This window comes from Hyaena hyaena, unplaced genomic scaffold (genome assembly GCF_003009895.1).
Source record: "Hyaena hyaena isolate Hyena2069 unplaced genomic scaffold, ASM300989v1 scaffold_1018, whole genome shotgun sequence".
Classification (NCBI taxonomy): domain Eukaryota; kingdom Metazoa; phylum Chordata; class Mammalia; order Carnivora; family Hyaenidae; genus Hyaena; species Hyaena hyaena.
In genome coordinates this window covers 290,618-306,641 of record NW_024081650.1, presented here as the reverse complement: position 1 = coordinate 306,641, position 16,024 = coordinate 290,618, and the positions used below count along the sequence as shown (strand labels likewise).

The 16,024-nt window shown below is 33.2% G+C and overlaps 1 protein-coding gene across 2 annotated transcripts in view; it reads right to left on the bottom strand.

Moving 5' to 3' along the window:
• Nucleotides 1-843: 843 nt before the first annotated feature.
• The window catches only part of PGR (progesterone receptor), an 83,769-nt gene continuing 68,588 nt past the window's right edge, over nt 844-16,024 (bottom strand). For both annotated transcript variants that reach the window (XM_039221798.1, XM_039221799.1), the window contains 2 exons: nt 3,566-3,723; nt 844-1,138 (listed from right to left, as the gene is read on the bottom strand). In XM_039221798.1, coding sequence (XP_039077729.1) covers nt 983-1,138; nt 3,566-3,723 — 314 coding nt within the window. In that variant the 3' untranslated portion in view covers nt 844-982. The remainder of the gene's footprint in view (nt 1,139-3,565; nt 3,724-16,024) is intronic.

Below are 16,024 nucleotides of genomic sequence, written 5' to 3'. Positions count from 1 at the left end.
TCTTTTTTCCTCTTCCCTGCCTCCTTCTCCTTCCTTTCTTTTTTGATTAAGAAGTGAATAAGAAGCTCTGACCAAAAGGAACATTTTGAAGGAAATATACTATACCAGTGGTAAAGGTGAGGAAATTGAAAATCAGTAAGGGTAAGTGACTTTCTACCTGCCCCAGATGGTAAGGAGTAGCATTAGGCCACAGACTCTTCTGACTTTTATTTTGAGTCACAATACACTATTAAAGGACAACTCCCAAAAAAGTTAGTAAAAAACTACAAAATCCCTAATACTGTTGTCAATATGATATGGCTTTCCTTAATAGCTTCCTTAGAGTCTGTGTCTCCAGTCTGGGAAACAGTTAGACTCTATATATACGTAAGCTGTTTTTCCTAATGTCAAATCCTCAATCTATTTCAGGGATTTTAAACTCTTTTTCTCTAATTTTTTGCATTAAAAACCCTTTGGAAAACCTGATGAAGGTTATGAATTTCCTCCTCACAAAAATGTATATATATGCTCATGTAGACAAAATTTTGCATACCATTTTTAAAGGCTCATTTTTGTAAGTATAATCAAGGAGACAAAAGGAGCTACCTAGGAGGAACATATATAATAACTTTTTATTTTTACATGTAAGATTTTTTTTCCTCTAAAGTAGAAGATTTGTTAGATGCAAAAGTTAAAAATCTTCACCTAAAGGGTATGAAATAGTGTGGATAAGATTAAGTTTTCATTAGCAATCAATTTTAGTGCTTTTTCAATCTTGTAAACTCTTAAAGAATATATGGCTACACAAAAACACTTTAAAAATTCTGATTATGCTTTATAAAGAAAAACAATTAAAACCTCACAATTTTCTCTGCAATTTACATGGTACATTATAAATGTAAGGCTTTGAGAAGAACGTTGTAAAAACCCAAGACCTCACAATCCTAACCAAAAGAAAAATAGACATACCACAAAATTTAATTTTTAAAGATAAAAATGGCATTCACTTTTTATGAAAGAGCAGAGGTTTCACCATCCCTGCCAAGATCTTGGGTAATTGTGCAGCAATAACTTCAGACATCATTTCTGGAAATTCAACACTCAGTGCTCGGGACTGGATAAATGTATTCAAGCAGTACAGATGAAGCTGTTTGACAAGCTGTTGGTTTCACAAATGGATAAGAAACATGTAAAAAATAATACATTCACATACTAATCAAACATGAAAACTTATTTTTCTAATATAAGCATCCATCAGGATGTTTTCTTACTAAAATAACTTCCTCCACTCTCTAGAATAATATGAAAATATTACATACAGTGAAACATTCTGATAGTACAGAAAGACTTAAAGAAATGAAAGTCATTCATAATCCCACAGGATAACTGATATGAACATTTTGGTGTCTTTAAATTCTTTTTTCTCTTTATACAGGTATACAAACACAGTCAGGTATATACACAATATATACAATACATATGTATTTCCAAAAATGCAATTATTTAATAACGTCTATTTGTTAATAGACTGGCTTTTTCACAACACAACATATTGACTCTACCTCTATCAACACATACAACCCACATAATTTATTTTAATCTAATTTTAATTTCTGGCAAAGTAATTAATGTAAATTATTTTAAAAGTCAAATAGAACCCAGCAGCAACAACAAAATCCAGCAGTTTCTTAATAGAACTCTTCTCATCCTTACTCTAGCTCCCAAGGTGCAATCACTTTTAACTTCTTTAGCCCATGTCTCTAAATATTTATCTCTGTATTTCTATACAGAGATTTGTTTCTATAAAACAAAATAAATTTTGTTTTATAAATTTTATTTTATTGATTTTTCTATTACAGAAAATGAGATTTAGCTCCCTTAAATGAAACACCCCACCCAACTATGCACACTTTCTCTTCTCCTCTTTCTCTGAATAGCTGTATCTCAGTTTTTGACTAAATCAATATCCAGCAATTATATTATAAATAATTTTGTTTGTTGCTGGATTAAATTTCCTTTTTTATATGATTTATTTTTATTTTGCTAGAGCTAATAACCTTTTGTTTTTGTTTTGCTTTATATTTATCATAAAGCCACAGTCAAATTCTCTGACAAAATGGTAAAAACTCACCTCAGTATGTTCATACATACTGGCAACCCTCAGTTCCATCTTTTTTCCCCAGTACTAGTATTCATAAACCCTGTGCATTAGTGCTCCAATCTAGGCCAATAATTGCTCAGCATGGTAATATGCTAAAATAACCCTTTGCATTTCTCCTGTGTTGGATCTTCTACTTCACTGGCTTACTCCACTGTTTTTGTTAAAACATCCTGTAGATGACCTTGAGAAAGGTCATATTTGAGGTAAGCTCTCTGACACCTTGCATGTCTGAAAATACGTTTGTGATGGCATCATATCTGATGGCTAGGCTGGGTATAAAATTCTTTGAAGAATTTCCTTTCCTTCAAAATTCTGAAGGTATTGTTCCACTGTTTTCTGGGTTCTACTATTGTGTTAAGAAGTACAACATTCTGAATCCTGATAATTTTTATGTGATTTTTTTCTTTTCTCATTGGTATATTTTAGGATATTCTCTTTATTTCTGGCATTCTAAAATTCTACATTAATGTGCCTTTGTTCAATTGTGCTGTGCTTTGTACACTGGGGCTTTACAGTCAGAAAATCAATTCCATTCAGGTCTAGCAACTTTTATTCTATGATTTTTTATGAAATTTTCTCTCCTTTATTTTCTCCATTCTTTTATAAATTCCTTTCATTAAGAATGAACCCCCTTCAATTAATCCCCTAAATTTGCTATCTCTTCTAATTTTTCATATCTTTATCTTTTTTGTTATTTCTTCTGAGTTTTCCAGAAGTATGTATGTTCAGCCCTTCTATTAAATTTTAAATTTATGGTTTTCTATGTTTAATGATCCAAAAGTATCTTCTTGCTAAATGTTCCTTTTCAAATATTTTTTATTCTTGTTTCATGGATGCAATAACCTAACTACCTTTTGAATCTCTTTTGTGTTCTCTGCTCTGGTGACTTTTCCTTCATTACTTTCTTTTTATTTGCTTTCTGCCTTTCATTACAGAGGCTTTACCCATATAGCTAATAATCCTTGGCTTTCTGTCCATATTCAGGAATAGGGTCTAAAATTTGACCTGATGAGTAGATTGTCAAATTGTCCACTATCACTGTTATTAACTTATAATTCCATCCAAAATGATATGAGAGTCTTATTTTCCACACCTATACCTTTACTTTTCTGGTATATTTAAAATCTTTTCTAACATAAGGCAAAAATATTTTAGAACATATTCAGGAAGGTATATAATTTCTATAAATCATTAAATTACTCTCAAATTATACAAATACCAGTAAAAGGATATTTGGGTGATCTACATAGAATATGAAAAAAGCACAATATAAATTCTGAGCAATGTGATGCAAATACTGTTTTAGAATATAAGTACAAACAAGACCTTGAAGAAACCCTATAAAGTAAAATGGAGATTTAATATTTAAGTATTACAGAAATTCAGAAAATAATCATTGATATTCCTAGAAAACAAAATACTTACATCATGCAAGTTATCAAGAAGTTTTGTAAGTTGGTAAAAACGCTGTGAGCTAGAGACAACTCCTTTTTGCCTCAGACCAATTGCTTTGATGAGCTCTCTAATGTAACTTGATCTCATCTCTTCAAACTGGTTTTGACTTCTTAGCCCTTCCAAAGGAACTGTAAGAAGATAATTACAAGTGATAGTTACGCTTAAAAAGATGACAGCAGCAATTTATAACAAAAATTTCTCAGCGATATACTGATTTCTTTGGGTATGCAACGCAAAATATGAACTTCTTAAATAGTGTTATTGATAGTTTTAGGACATATAAACATTGTCTTGAAGAATATGATAAAAACAACTATATAAATTAAAGGACATTTTAGCTTACTTATTTTAGAGCTGTATCAATGATTATGCATTTAACTTAGCATTTACTCAAAAGAGCATCTGTCTTTCCACATTCCTGTCAGGAATTGTTTGATTTAGTTCACAATTATATGTATTCTGGGTCTTTTTAAAAGAAAAAGTATTGTAACAAATACTTGGATCACTTTGTAAAGCCGAAGTCTTATTATAAATCTGAAGCATTTCTCTTTGAGAGTATTCATGGATAATTTACCTTTTTGTTGTAATTTTAACATTGCTTCATTAAATTTCCTAACTCCTTCCTGCTGATATGAGAAAGCTATTGATATCATAATACTTCTCTTATATCCAGACACTTTGTTATACTCTATTTTTATTTATTTCTTTTAATTCATATTTTTAATTCAAGTAGTTTTGGTTGGTATTTTTTTCTTTTTTTCGGTATACAACAATACTATATTAAAAATATCCTCATTTCCCCTTTCCAATAACTGTAGCTCTTGTTTCTGCTTCATGATTCAGTGCATCATTAGGACACCCAGAACAATGTTAAAAAAGGTAACAATGGCAAATATACCTATTTTGTTGCTTATTTTAATGAGAATGCCTCTTACTCCCATTGTGATGTTAACTGGTAATTCAGATATTTACCACTGTAATTTTTAATTACGATAGCCAAATTTTAGGCATAACTTCCTATTCTTATTGCTAGTTACACTACACTGTCAATTTACCTACAGCTTTTTTCCGCCTTAATATTTTAGTTCCGACTGTTATCACTTATTTGAGATGTCCTGGTTGATTTCTTTAGCAAATTATCATCAGAACTACCCATTTTCTTGCTTACTTTTTCTTTGGTTGTATTTATCTTACATACATACCTTCAAACTTAAGTGAAGCAGCTGCCTTTCCTGCAACTATATCTAGATTGTTGAATGAAAAATCACATATCTCTTAGATTTATATAACTCTATGTTAACTGGAATTTAACTAAACACTTAAAAAATAATTTTTCCTTTGGATTACTGAAGTACTATTTTCATCTTGGGCGCTCAAGAATGGAAACTAGTAACCCAGAGCCTTACTCTAACCATGTAAGTATTTAGAACCAGCACTTGAACCAATTATTCATTCTCTTTAAGAGAAAATCAGGTCTAATACCAGGCTGCCTCACATTCTCACATCAAGCACTAACAGGTTCTGGGGATATGATAATCTAATCATTAGGCTCTCATCCTATGCTTCTAAGACATTTTAAAGTTTTTTCTCCTCTCCTACTCACTTCCCTACATTTCAGATCTATTTTGAATCAGCTCTCATAAATATTTCTATTTGCTTTGAGCTCCTTACCTTAATTCACTGTTTCCTTAATTATTACATCCAGTAATATATGATTGGAGAATTTTCTCTCAGATTCTTGTTGATTCCACAAGTGAGTTTTAGGATTTCTTGCAAATATCTTAGTGGCAAATTGGGAGAGGGTGAGTCATGGGCAGTTAGCCAGGTGCTATTTTAGATAAGAACACTTTTTTCAAAAAAAACATGGCTCTTTATTTTGGATTTAGCTAATTTAAAAATAACAATCATTGGAAAATTTTAGAAAATATAGAAAATACATATAAAATTACAATTCACCAAATCCTACAATCTAATATTTTAGGATATTTCCTAACATTATATTGAAAACATTTACTTATATCTCTCAAACTTCTTTAAAAATGAATGTTTTCATTCTCACATATAATTTAACCTCAGAAAATTATAGGAGTACAACTTATTTGTCTTATCATTTGTTATTTGAGATATTTTACTAAATAATGCTTATAATAAATTAAATTTTTTTATTTTTTAAAAGAATATATCCTTTGACATGAAATTATTACAGTAAAAGATACATTGTTAAGCTTCTTAGTATTTAACTGTTTTGTGACTAGTATTGTGTATCTTAATTTTAGGTAATCTTTGCTTTTTAATAGAAAAATAAAATATCTCATTTTCGTTTGTTAAATTATTAGTAGGCTGAATATTTTTATGCATATTAGTAATTTTTTAAAAACTTTTCTATTTTGTACTCATTTATCTATAGGGCCTTAAAATATATTTCAAATATTTTTCAAAGTTTTTTGCTTAATTTTTAATTTTATTAAAATATTACATACATTATTTAAAATATTGTCACAGTTTTGCAATCTTATTAGGCAAAGAATAGTGCCCAGACAATCCAATGTTTCTCATGCTCAAGAAGCAAATATATTCGACTTTTTCAACTATTTTAACTTTTCCTTCCACAGATTTAAATAGCATCACTGTACTGTTGATACACTTCTCTTTTTTAAGGGAGTATAATTTTTATTGAGATATTATTCATACATCATAAAATTCACTCTTCAAAAAATACAATTCACTGATTTTAATATATTCACAGAGTTGTGCAACCAGTACCATTATCTGGTTCCAGAACATTTATTATTATTATTTTTAAAATTGATATTCAACTTAGTTAATATATAATGATTTCAAGAATAGAATTTACTGATTCATCACATATATAACACCCAGTGCTCATCACAGTGAGTATCTTCCTCAATGCTCCTTGCCCATTTAGCCCATTCCCTACCCCAAACCCCTTCAACAACACCCAGTTTGTTCTTTATATTTAAGAGTCTCTTATGGTTTGCCTTCCTGTTTTTATATTATTTTTCCTTTCCTTCCTGTATGTTCGTCTGTTTTTTGTCTTAAATTCCACATATTAGTGAAATCATATGGTATTTTTCTTTCTCTGACTTATTTCACTTAGCATAATACACTCTAGTTCCATCCACATTGTAAATGGTAAGATTTCATTCTTTTTGAATGGTAATATTCCATTGTTTATATATGTATTTATATGTATGTATAGTATGTATATACATATATACATACTACACATATATAGTATATGTAGTAGTATGTATAGTATACATACTACATACGAAGTATATATACATATGTAGTATGTAGTAGTATGTATAGTATACATACTATATATATGTAGTACATCTTCTTTATCCATTCACCAGTCGATTGGCATTTGAGTTCTTTCCATACTTTAGCTATTGTACATAGAGCTGCTATAAACACTGGGTGCATGTGCCCTTTCAAAACAGCATTCCTGTATCCTTTGGATAATACCTAGTAGTGCAATTGCTAGGTCGTAGGATAGTAATATTTTTAATTTTTTGAGGAACATACATGCTGTTTTCCAGAAATGCTGCACCAGTTTGCATCCCCACCAACACTGTAAGAGGGTTCTCCTTTCTCCACATTCTTGCTAACACCTGTTGTTGCCTGAGTTGTTCATTTTAGCTATTCTGACAGGTGTGAGGTGGAATTTCATTATGGTTTTGATTTCTATTTCCCTGATGATGAATGATGTTGAGCATCTTTTCATGTTAGCCATTGGAATGTCTTCTTTGGAAAAGTGTCTGTCTTTTTCCCATTTCTTCACTAGATTATTTGTTTTTTGGGTGATGAGTTTGATAAGTTCTTTATAGGTTTTGGATACTAACCCTTTATCTGATATGTCATTTGCAAATATGTTCTCTCATTTTTAGTTTTGTTGTTTCCTTTGCTGTGCAGAAGCTTTTTATCTTGAAGAGATCCTTATAGTTCATTTTTGCTTTTGTATCTTTTGCCTTCAGAGACAGGTCAAGTAAGAAGTTGCTGTGGCTGAGGTCCAAGAGCTTGTTGCCTTTTTTCTCCTCCTAGAATTCGATGGCTTCCTGTTTTACATTTAGGTCTTTCATCCATTTTAAGTTTATTTTTCTGTACGGTGTAAGAAAGTGGTCCAGGTTCACTCTTCTGCATGTTGCTGTCCAATTTTCCCAGCACAATTTGCTGAGGAGACGGTCTTTTATCCACTGGATATTCTTTCCTGCTTTGTCAAAGATTAATTGGCCATATGTTTGTGGGTCCATTTCTCATTTAGTATTGTTTCTTCTAATTCTGTGAAGAATGCTGGTGTTATTTTGATGGGGATTGAATTGAATATGTAGACTGTATTGTGTAGTATTGACATTTAAGCAATATTTTCTTCCAATCCATGAGCATGGAATGTTTTTTCCATTTTTTGGTGTGTTATCTTCAATTTCTTTCATAAGCTTTCTATAGTTTTCAGCACATAGATTTTTCACCTCTTTGGTTAGGTTTTTTCCTCGGTATTTTATGGGTTTTGGTGCAATGTAAATGGCATCAATTCCTTGATTTATTTTTCTGTTGCTTCATTTTTGGTGTATAATAATGCCACCAATTTCTGTGTATTGATTTCATATCCTGTGTCTTTGATGAATTCATGGATCAGTTCCAATAGTTTTTTTGGTGGACTCTTTTAGGTTTTCCACATAGAATATCATGTCATCTGTGACGAGTGAGAGTTTGACTTCCTCCTTGTTGATTTGGGCACCTTTCATTTGTCTGATAGTTGAGGCTAGGACTTCCAACCATATATTGAATAACAGTGGTGAGAGTGGACATTCTTGTCATGTTCTTGACCTTAAGAAGAAAGCTCTCAGGTTTTCTCCATTGAGGATGATATAAGCAGTGAGTCTTTCATATATGACTTTAGTGATCTTGAGGTATGATCGTATCCTGACTTTCTTGAGGGTTTTTATCAAGAAAGGATGCTGTATTTTGTCAAATGCTTTCTCTGCATCTATTGAGAGGATTATGTGGTTCTTGTCCTTTCGTTTATTAATGTAATGTGTCACATTGATCAATTTGTGGATATTGAACCAGCCCTGACTCCCAGATATAAATCCCACTTGGTGGTGGTGAATAATTCTTTTAATATATTGTTGGATCTGGTTGTTTAGTATCTTGTTGAGAATCTCTGCATCCATGTTTATCAGGGAAACTGGTCTGTAGTTCTTTTTAGTGGGGCCTTTGTCTGTTTTTAGAATCAAGATAAGTGGTCTTGTTAAAGGAGTTTGGAAATTTTCCTTCCATTTTTATTTTTTTGGAACAGTTTCAAAAGAATAGGTGTGAACTCTTTTTTAAATGTTGGGTAGAATTCTCCTGAAAAGCCATCCAGTCATAGACTCTTGTTTGTTGGGAGATTTTTGATTACTGATTCTATTTCTTTACTAGATATGTGTCTGTTCAAGTTTTTGTTTCTTCCTCTTTTAGTTTTGGTAGTTTGTATGTTTCTAGGAATTTGTCCATTTCTTCCAGATTGCCCGTTTTATTGGTGTATAATTGCTCATAATCTCTTATTATTGTTTTTATTTCTGTCATATTGGCTATGATCTCTCCTCTTTCTTTCATGATTTTATTTATTGGGATCCTTTCCTTTATCTTTTTGATCAATCTGACTAGGGGTTTATCAATTTTGTTAATTCTTTCATTTTTAATTCATTCATAATCCTGGTTTCATTGATCTGTTCTACAGGCTTTTTTATTTTGATATCATTGATTTCTGCTCTAATCTTTATTATTTCCTATCTTCTGCTGGTTGTGGGCTTTCTTAGTTGTTCTTTTTCCAGCTCTTAAGGTGTTAGGTTAGGTTGTGTATTTGAGACCTTTCTTCCTTCTTTAGGAACGTCTGGATTGCTATATACTTGCCTCTTATGACTGCCTTTACCGCATCTCAGAGGTTTGGGCCTGTCATGTTTTCATTTTCATTGGCTTCCATGTACTTTTTAATTTCCTCTCTAATTTCTTGGTTAACCCATTCATTGTTTACTAGGATGTTCTTTAATCTCCAAATGTTCATGATCTTTCCAAATTTTTTTGTTGTGGTTGATTTTGAGTTTCATAGCATTGTGGTCTAAAAGTATGCAAGGTATGACCTTGATCTTTGTGTACTTTTTAAGGGCTTATTTGTGTCCCAGTATGTGATCTATTCTGGAGAACGGTCCATGTGTACTTGAGAAGAATATGTATCCTGCTGATTTAGGATGAGATGTCCTGAATATATCTGTTAAGCCTATCTAGTTCAGTTTGTCATTCAAAGCCATTGTTTGCTTACTGATTTCCTACTCAGGTGATCTTTTCATTGCTCTAAGTGGGGTGTTGAAGTACCCTACTATTATGGTATTATCAGTGAGTTTCTTTATGTTTTTAATTAGTTGATACATATCATATATGTGTATGTATATATTTGGGTTCCTCCAGATGGGGGCACAAATATTTACAATTGTTAGATCTTCTTGGTGGCTAGATCCCTTAATTATGATAAAATTCCCTTCTTCATCTCATTACAGTTTGTATCCTAAAATCTACTTTGTCTGATATAAATATGGCTACACCAGCTTTCTTTTGGCGACCATTGGCATGATAGATGATTCTCCACCCCCTTATTTTTAGTCTGTGGGTGTCTTTAGGTCTAAAATGGTCTCTTGTAAACAGCATATAGATGGTTCCTGTTTTCTTATCCATTCTGATACTCTTTGTCTTTTGATTGGTGGGTTTAACCCATTGACATTTAGAGTGAGTACTGAAAGATATGAATTTAGTGTCAGTGTATTACCTGCAGAGTTGGAGTTTCTGGTGATGGTCTCTGGTCCTTTCAAGTTTTTGTTGCTTTTTTACCTTTTTTGTTTTGTTTCATCTTTTGTCCAAAGAGTTCCCCTTAAAATTTCTTGCAGGGCTGGTTAAGTCCTCACAGCCTCCTTTAGCTTTTGTTTGTCTGGGAAACACTATCTCTCCTTCTATTTTGAATGACAGCCTTGCTGGATAAAGAAAGTTTGGATGCCTATGTGTCCAATTTTGCATGTTGAGTATATTCTGCTGCTCCTTTCTAGATAGTTTCAGGTTTCTGTGAATAGGTCTGCCACAAACCTGATATGTCTTCCCTTACATGATAAGGACATTTCCCTTGTTGCTTTCATAACTCATTCCTTGTCTGTGTATTTTGTGAATTTGACTATGATATGCCATAGAGATGGTCAGTTTTTATTGAATCTAATGTGAGTTCTCTGTGTTTCTTGGATTTTGATGACTGTTTCTTTCCCCAGATTAGGAAAGTTTTCTGCTATAATTTACTCACATAAACCTTCTGATTCTTTTTCTCTATCTTCATTTTCTGGGATTCCTATGATTTGGATATTGTTACTTTTTAATGTCATTGAGTTCTCTAAGTCTTATATCAAGCTCTTTTGCTTTAGTTTCCCTCTTCTTTTTCTGCTTCATCATTCTCCATAATTCTGTCTTCTGTATTTCTGATTTGCTGCTCTGCTTTGTCCGTCCTCACCACCATGGCATTCATTTAAGACTGCATCTAGATTATAGCATTTTTCATTTCATCCTGATTAGATTTTACTTCTATTATCTCTGCAGTAAGGAATTCAATGATGTTTCAATTAGCTAGTATTCTTATTTTTGTGGCTCTAAATTCTAGTTCTGGCATCTTGCTTCTATCTATGTTTATTAAGTTCCTGGCTACCATCTCTTACTGTTCTCTATGTTGGGATGAATTCCTTTGTTATGTCAATTTTGAGGAATAAAAATATAAGTAAAAAAATTAAAATTAAAAATAACACCAAAAAAAATCAAATGAAAGCAGCTAAATCCTAGCTGTGGTTTGGTCTGCTTGTTTAAAGATGCTTGATTTTTCCCTTCAGATAAAAGGGAAAGAATTTTTTTAAAAAATTAAAAAGGTACTAATTTTTTTAAATTAAAAAGTACCTAATAAAATAGAATAAAATGAAATAAAGTGAAATAGGATAAAAAACTTACAAAAAATGAAAAACAGTAAAAAATTTAAAAATTTTTAAAGAAAATAAAAATAATTTTGTCTCTTTCAGTATCCAAGAAAAAGAAAAGGGGAAAAAAAGAAAAAAACTATTTAAACAAAGAAGAAAAATAAACCCCACCCCACCCCTAAAAAAAACAAAATAGATGAACTAGCAAACAGAATGAAGCCTGAATGAAATTATATCCTGTTTCCCCTGGAACTCAAACTATGAAGCATTCTATATAGACTGTACACTAAGCAGGTGGAGAGACTTGTGTTGGTCTTCTAGGGGATATGCTTGGACGGCGCAGTTGGACAGTGTGTGGTGTAATGGCTTCATTCTCCACTAGGTGGAGCTTCCTTAGCTTACTGGGGTGGATCTGGGTGGTGTACCTGTGTGTGCATGTATGTGTGTGTGCAGGAGAGGTGGAAATGGCTTCACCCAGCTTTCTCATCTCTGGCACAGGAACTCTGCACTCTCACTGACCACAGTCAGGCACCCCTCCTTTGTCTCAGGTTTCTACGTGCTCAAACACCTATACCTTGTGTCCAAGCCATCAGCCAGCCAGGTGGCACCCCCCTCCAGAACTTTATCTTAGATGAGACTGTGTTTCAAGACCCCTCACTTCAGAGAACCCTGCAGCTTGGTCCCAGGCCAACTCTCTGGGCGAGGGTCTTGCTAAGCAGTGGCTGAGTCCTGGCTTGCTTTATAAAACATTCCTGTGATTGAGCAGTGGCAGAGGTTCAGAGATTATGGCAAATCACAACACACAGCCGGTGCCAGGTTTTACCACACTCTGGGATCTTTGTCCCAACAGCAGCAAACAGGGCTGCTCTCTGGGGTCTGCTGGGATCTTTGCCTGTGGGGAGGCTGTATGGCCTCTATCAAATTCTCTCCAATTAGGGAAACTGCTTCTCCACTTATGGCACATGAACCCCTCAGATCCTACTGTCTGCTCTTGGGGATTTGCCCTTTTTCTCAACTCTGGAATTTCCAACTCTGTACTCCACTCTTTATAGAATCCTAATGGTATTGAAACCCTCACCTTACGCCCCATCAGTGGTTTTCAGGAACAGATTTCTTTTTTTTTTTAATATTTTTATTTATTTCTAGGAGAGAGAGAGAGAGACAGCGTGAGCAGGGGAGGGTCAGAGAGAGAGAGGGAGATACAGACTCGGAAATAGGCTCCAGGCTCTGAGCTGGTAGTCAGCACAGAGCCCGACACGGGGCTCGAACCCACAAACCGCGAGATCATGACCTAAGCGAAAGTCGGACGCTTAACCCACTAAGCCACCCAGGAGCCCCCAGGAACAGATTTCTTGTCCATTCTGTGTTTTCACTCTTCCTCTCCAGCTACTTTTGGGGGAATGCTTTTCCTGAATTCTCCTGGTGTGCCACACTCTCCCCACTTTCTCTGTCTTCTCTCTGTAAAAACAGCTCCCTACCCTCCACAGATTTTCTTTCCCCCAGTTTACCTCTCTGCAGAGTAGCTGCCGAGTTCTGTGGCTCGTTATGCAAACTGTTGTGTTAATCCTCAGATCAATACCCTAGTTGTGCTAAATAGTTTGGTGATGATCTAGTTGCATTTCAAGGATGAAACAAATACTTTAAGGTTGAAAGAAGCTGAGAATTTCCATTTTGCTCTGCCATCTTGCCCTGTCGTGTTGATTCTTTATTTTTAACTTTTGATTTTCCACTATGGAAAATGAGGCTCTAACTCTATTTCCATCATCTCCACACCATTAGTGCATGCATATGTACCAACACACACACACACACACACATAAACACAAAACTTACTATTCCTCATCTTCCTAATATTACTATTATTATTATTATAAATTATTTCATAATATTGGTCAGATGAATATTCAATATTTATTATTTAGTCATGTTAAATCCTGCCACAGTTGAGTCACATAGTACACAGTACGATTTTGACGTATATTATGATTTCATAGTATATATATTTTGTTTTACTGATAGTAAATAATCATCTTGATGGGTCTATGGAGTGGTATTTCACTGTGGTTTTGATTTGTATTTTCCTAATGATGTTGAACATCTTTTCATGTGCTTAATGACTATCTGTATAGCTTCTTAGCAGAAATGTCAACTAAGGCCTTTGTCTATTTAAAATTTTTTTAATTGTTAAATTATACTTTTTTATATATTCTGGATATTAATACTTTTTCTTTAGCCGATACATGATTTTCAATTTTTTTCTCCCATAAAGTGGGTTGACTTTATTCTGTTTATGGTGACCTTTGGTGCACTGAAATTTTAAATTTGATGAAGTCAATTTAACTGTTTTTTTCTTTTACTGCTTATGTTTTGGGTCGCATATTCAAGAAATCATTGCCAAATTCAACATCATAAAACTTTTCTTTTCTTTTCTTTTTAAGTTTATTTTTTCAGAGAGAGCGCGCAAGCATGAGTGGGGGAGGGGCAGAGATAGAGGAGACAGAATCCCAGGCAAGAATCCCTGATGAAGGGCTCGAACTCACAAAAGTCAAAATCATGCCCTGAGCCAAAGTCAAGAGTTCAGCGCTTAACCCACTGGACCACCCAGGCACTCCTATGTTTTCTTTTAATAGTCTTATAGTTTTAGCTCTTAGATTTAGGTCTTGATCTATTTTAAGTTAATAAGAGTCCAGCTTCATTTTTTTGAAGGAAGTTTTCCAAATAACTTTTGTTGAAAAGACTATTTCCTTTATGATTCCTTTTCTCCTATGTATTTTCCTTTTCACTCTAGTCCTCCAACTAAGTGGGTATTGGGCCTCCTTGATTCTGATTTTCTATATTTTTGGGGTTTTGCTCCACTTTCGAGAGGTTTTCCAATTTTGTCTGCCAATGCCTGTACTATAAATTTTGCTTCCATATATATAAACATATATTTCTATAGATATTCATATATATTCATGCTATTGAGTGTATGTATATATATATATATATATATATATATATATATACACACACATATATATATATACTCAATTTCCAAGAGCTCTTTCCTTTTTACGTGTTATTCTTTTCTTACAGTATCCAGTAATTATTTCTTGGGTGCAAACTGTTCTCTCATCTTTCTAAAGAGGAATGTATTTTAAAAATATTTTTGAGGTTCTCACCTCCCTCCATCATCTCTGTTTTCTCCAAATTTGCTTTTTTCTTTCTGTTTTGTCTTTGATGTCAAAGGCCCCCCTCAGATTCCTCAGTTATTTTATTCAAGCGTGCAAAACTAAAAGGCTGATTCATAGTTCTGTTTCAATGGGTAGCACTTATTGACTGAGCTTTAGGTCAGGGCAATCTGGCTGAGTAATTTCGAAGAGAAACACATACTATTAGCAGATTCTGCAGAGAAGAGTCTTTCATTCTCCTGTCTAGAGAATATAAACCTGGATGACAATGTTCTGAGAGATGAGGGCGAGGTGAGCTTAGTTCTGCTTGCTGGCTCTCATCCTCTTTCACTTTTAGTTCTTAAAAAATCCCTTTGGTAATAGTTTAGTGTAGTTTTAGAGTGAACAATGGTGTGTTCAACTTGCCATATTTTCTTGGAGTCTTTTAATTTTTAATGTCAAATTGGAGGTTTAAATACATATGTATCAAATCATTGAACTTTTATTTTGTCAATTTTCCAATACATTGCATTTATTTTTAAAAAGATATTCCGTATTTGAAATCTCAAAATCATTTATATTCCTTATGATGTGTGTTTAACTTTTAAAGTGTGTACATTTCATTCAACTATCTAGTATTTATTTTAGGATATAATTTAAGCTAAATATCCAAACTGAGTTTTCCTCAATTATAAAACTGATTTTTCCTAACAATATTTATTTTCTCCATACTAATTGATTGTGATGTTTCCACTACAGTATATTAAGTTCTAATATATACTCATCTGACTTTACTAACAATTCAATGTATCTATTCTCCTATGCTGTATTAATTAGTGTAGATTTCTAATTATCTTCTACACCTCAAAATTTTTGTATTACTTACCTACTTATTTTAAGATTTAAAAATGAATTCCCAAAAGCTTTGCCAAGTCTCTCCTCAAAAATTCCATTAGGATTTTTATTAGAATTTGTAGAAATCATAAGTACTAGTCACTAAATATTGCTGTTTTTCCCTTTTGTTGAAGCTGTAAGGGGCCAAGAATCTTGCTTTCATGGTATGGGAATAGAAGTTATAGGTATAGCACTTCCTTCCCTTACCACTTCTTTCCTTGCCAATGCTCTAATGATTGGAGAAGTGTATGTCAAGATATAGTTCCCATGTGCCTAGGCACCTGAGTGACAATAATGAGCAGAGCTTCTCTGTTGATCTGCATTGGACATATAGTAGGAAAAATATATACTTAATTTTTTGTTGTTGTTGTTAGCCTGCTGGGATT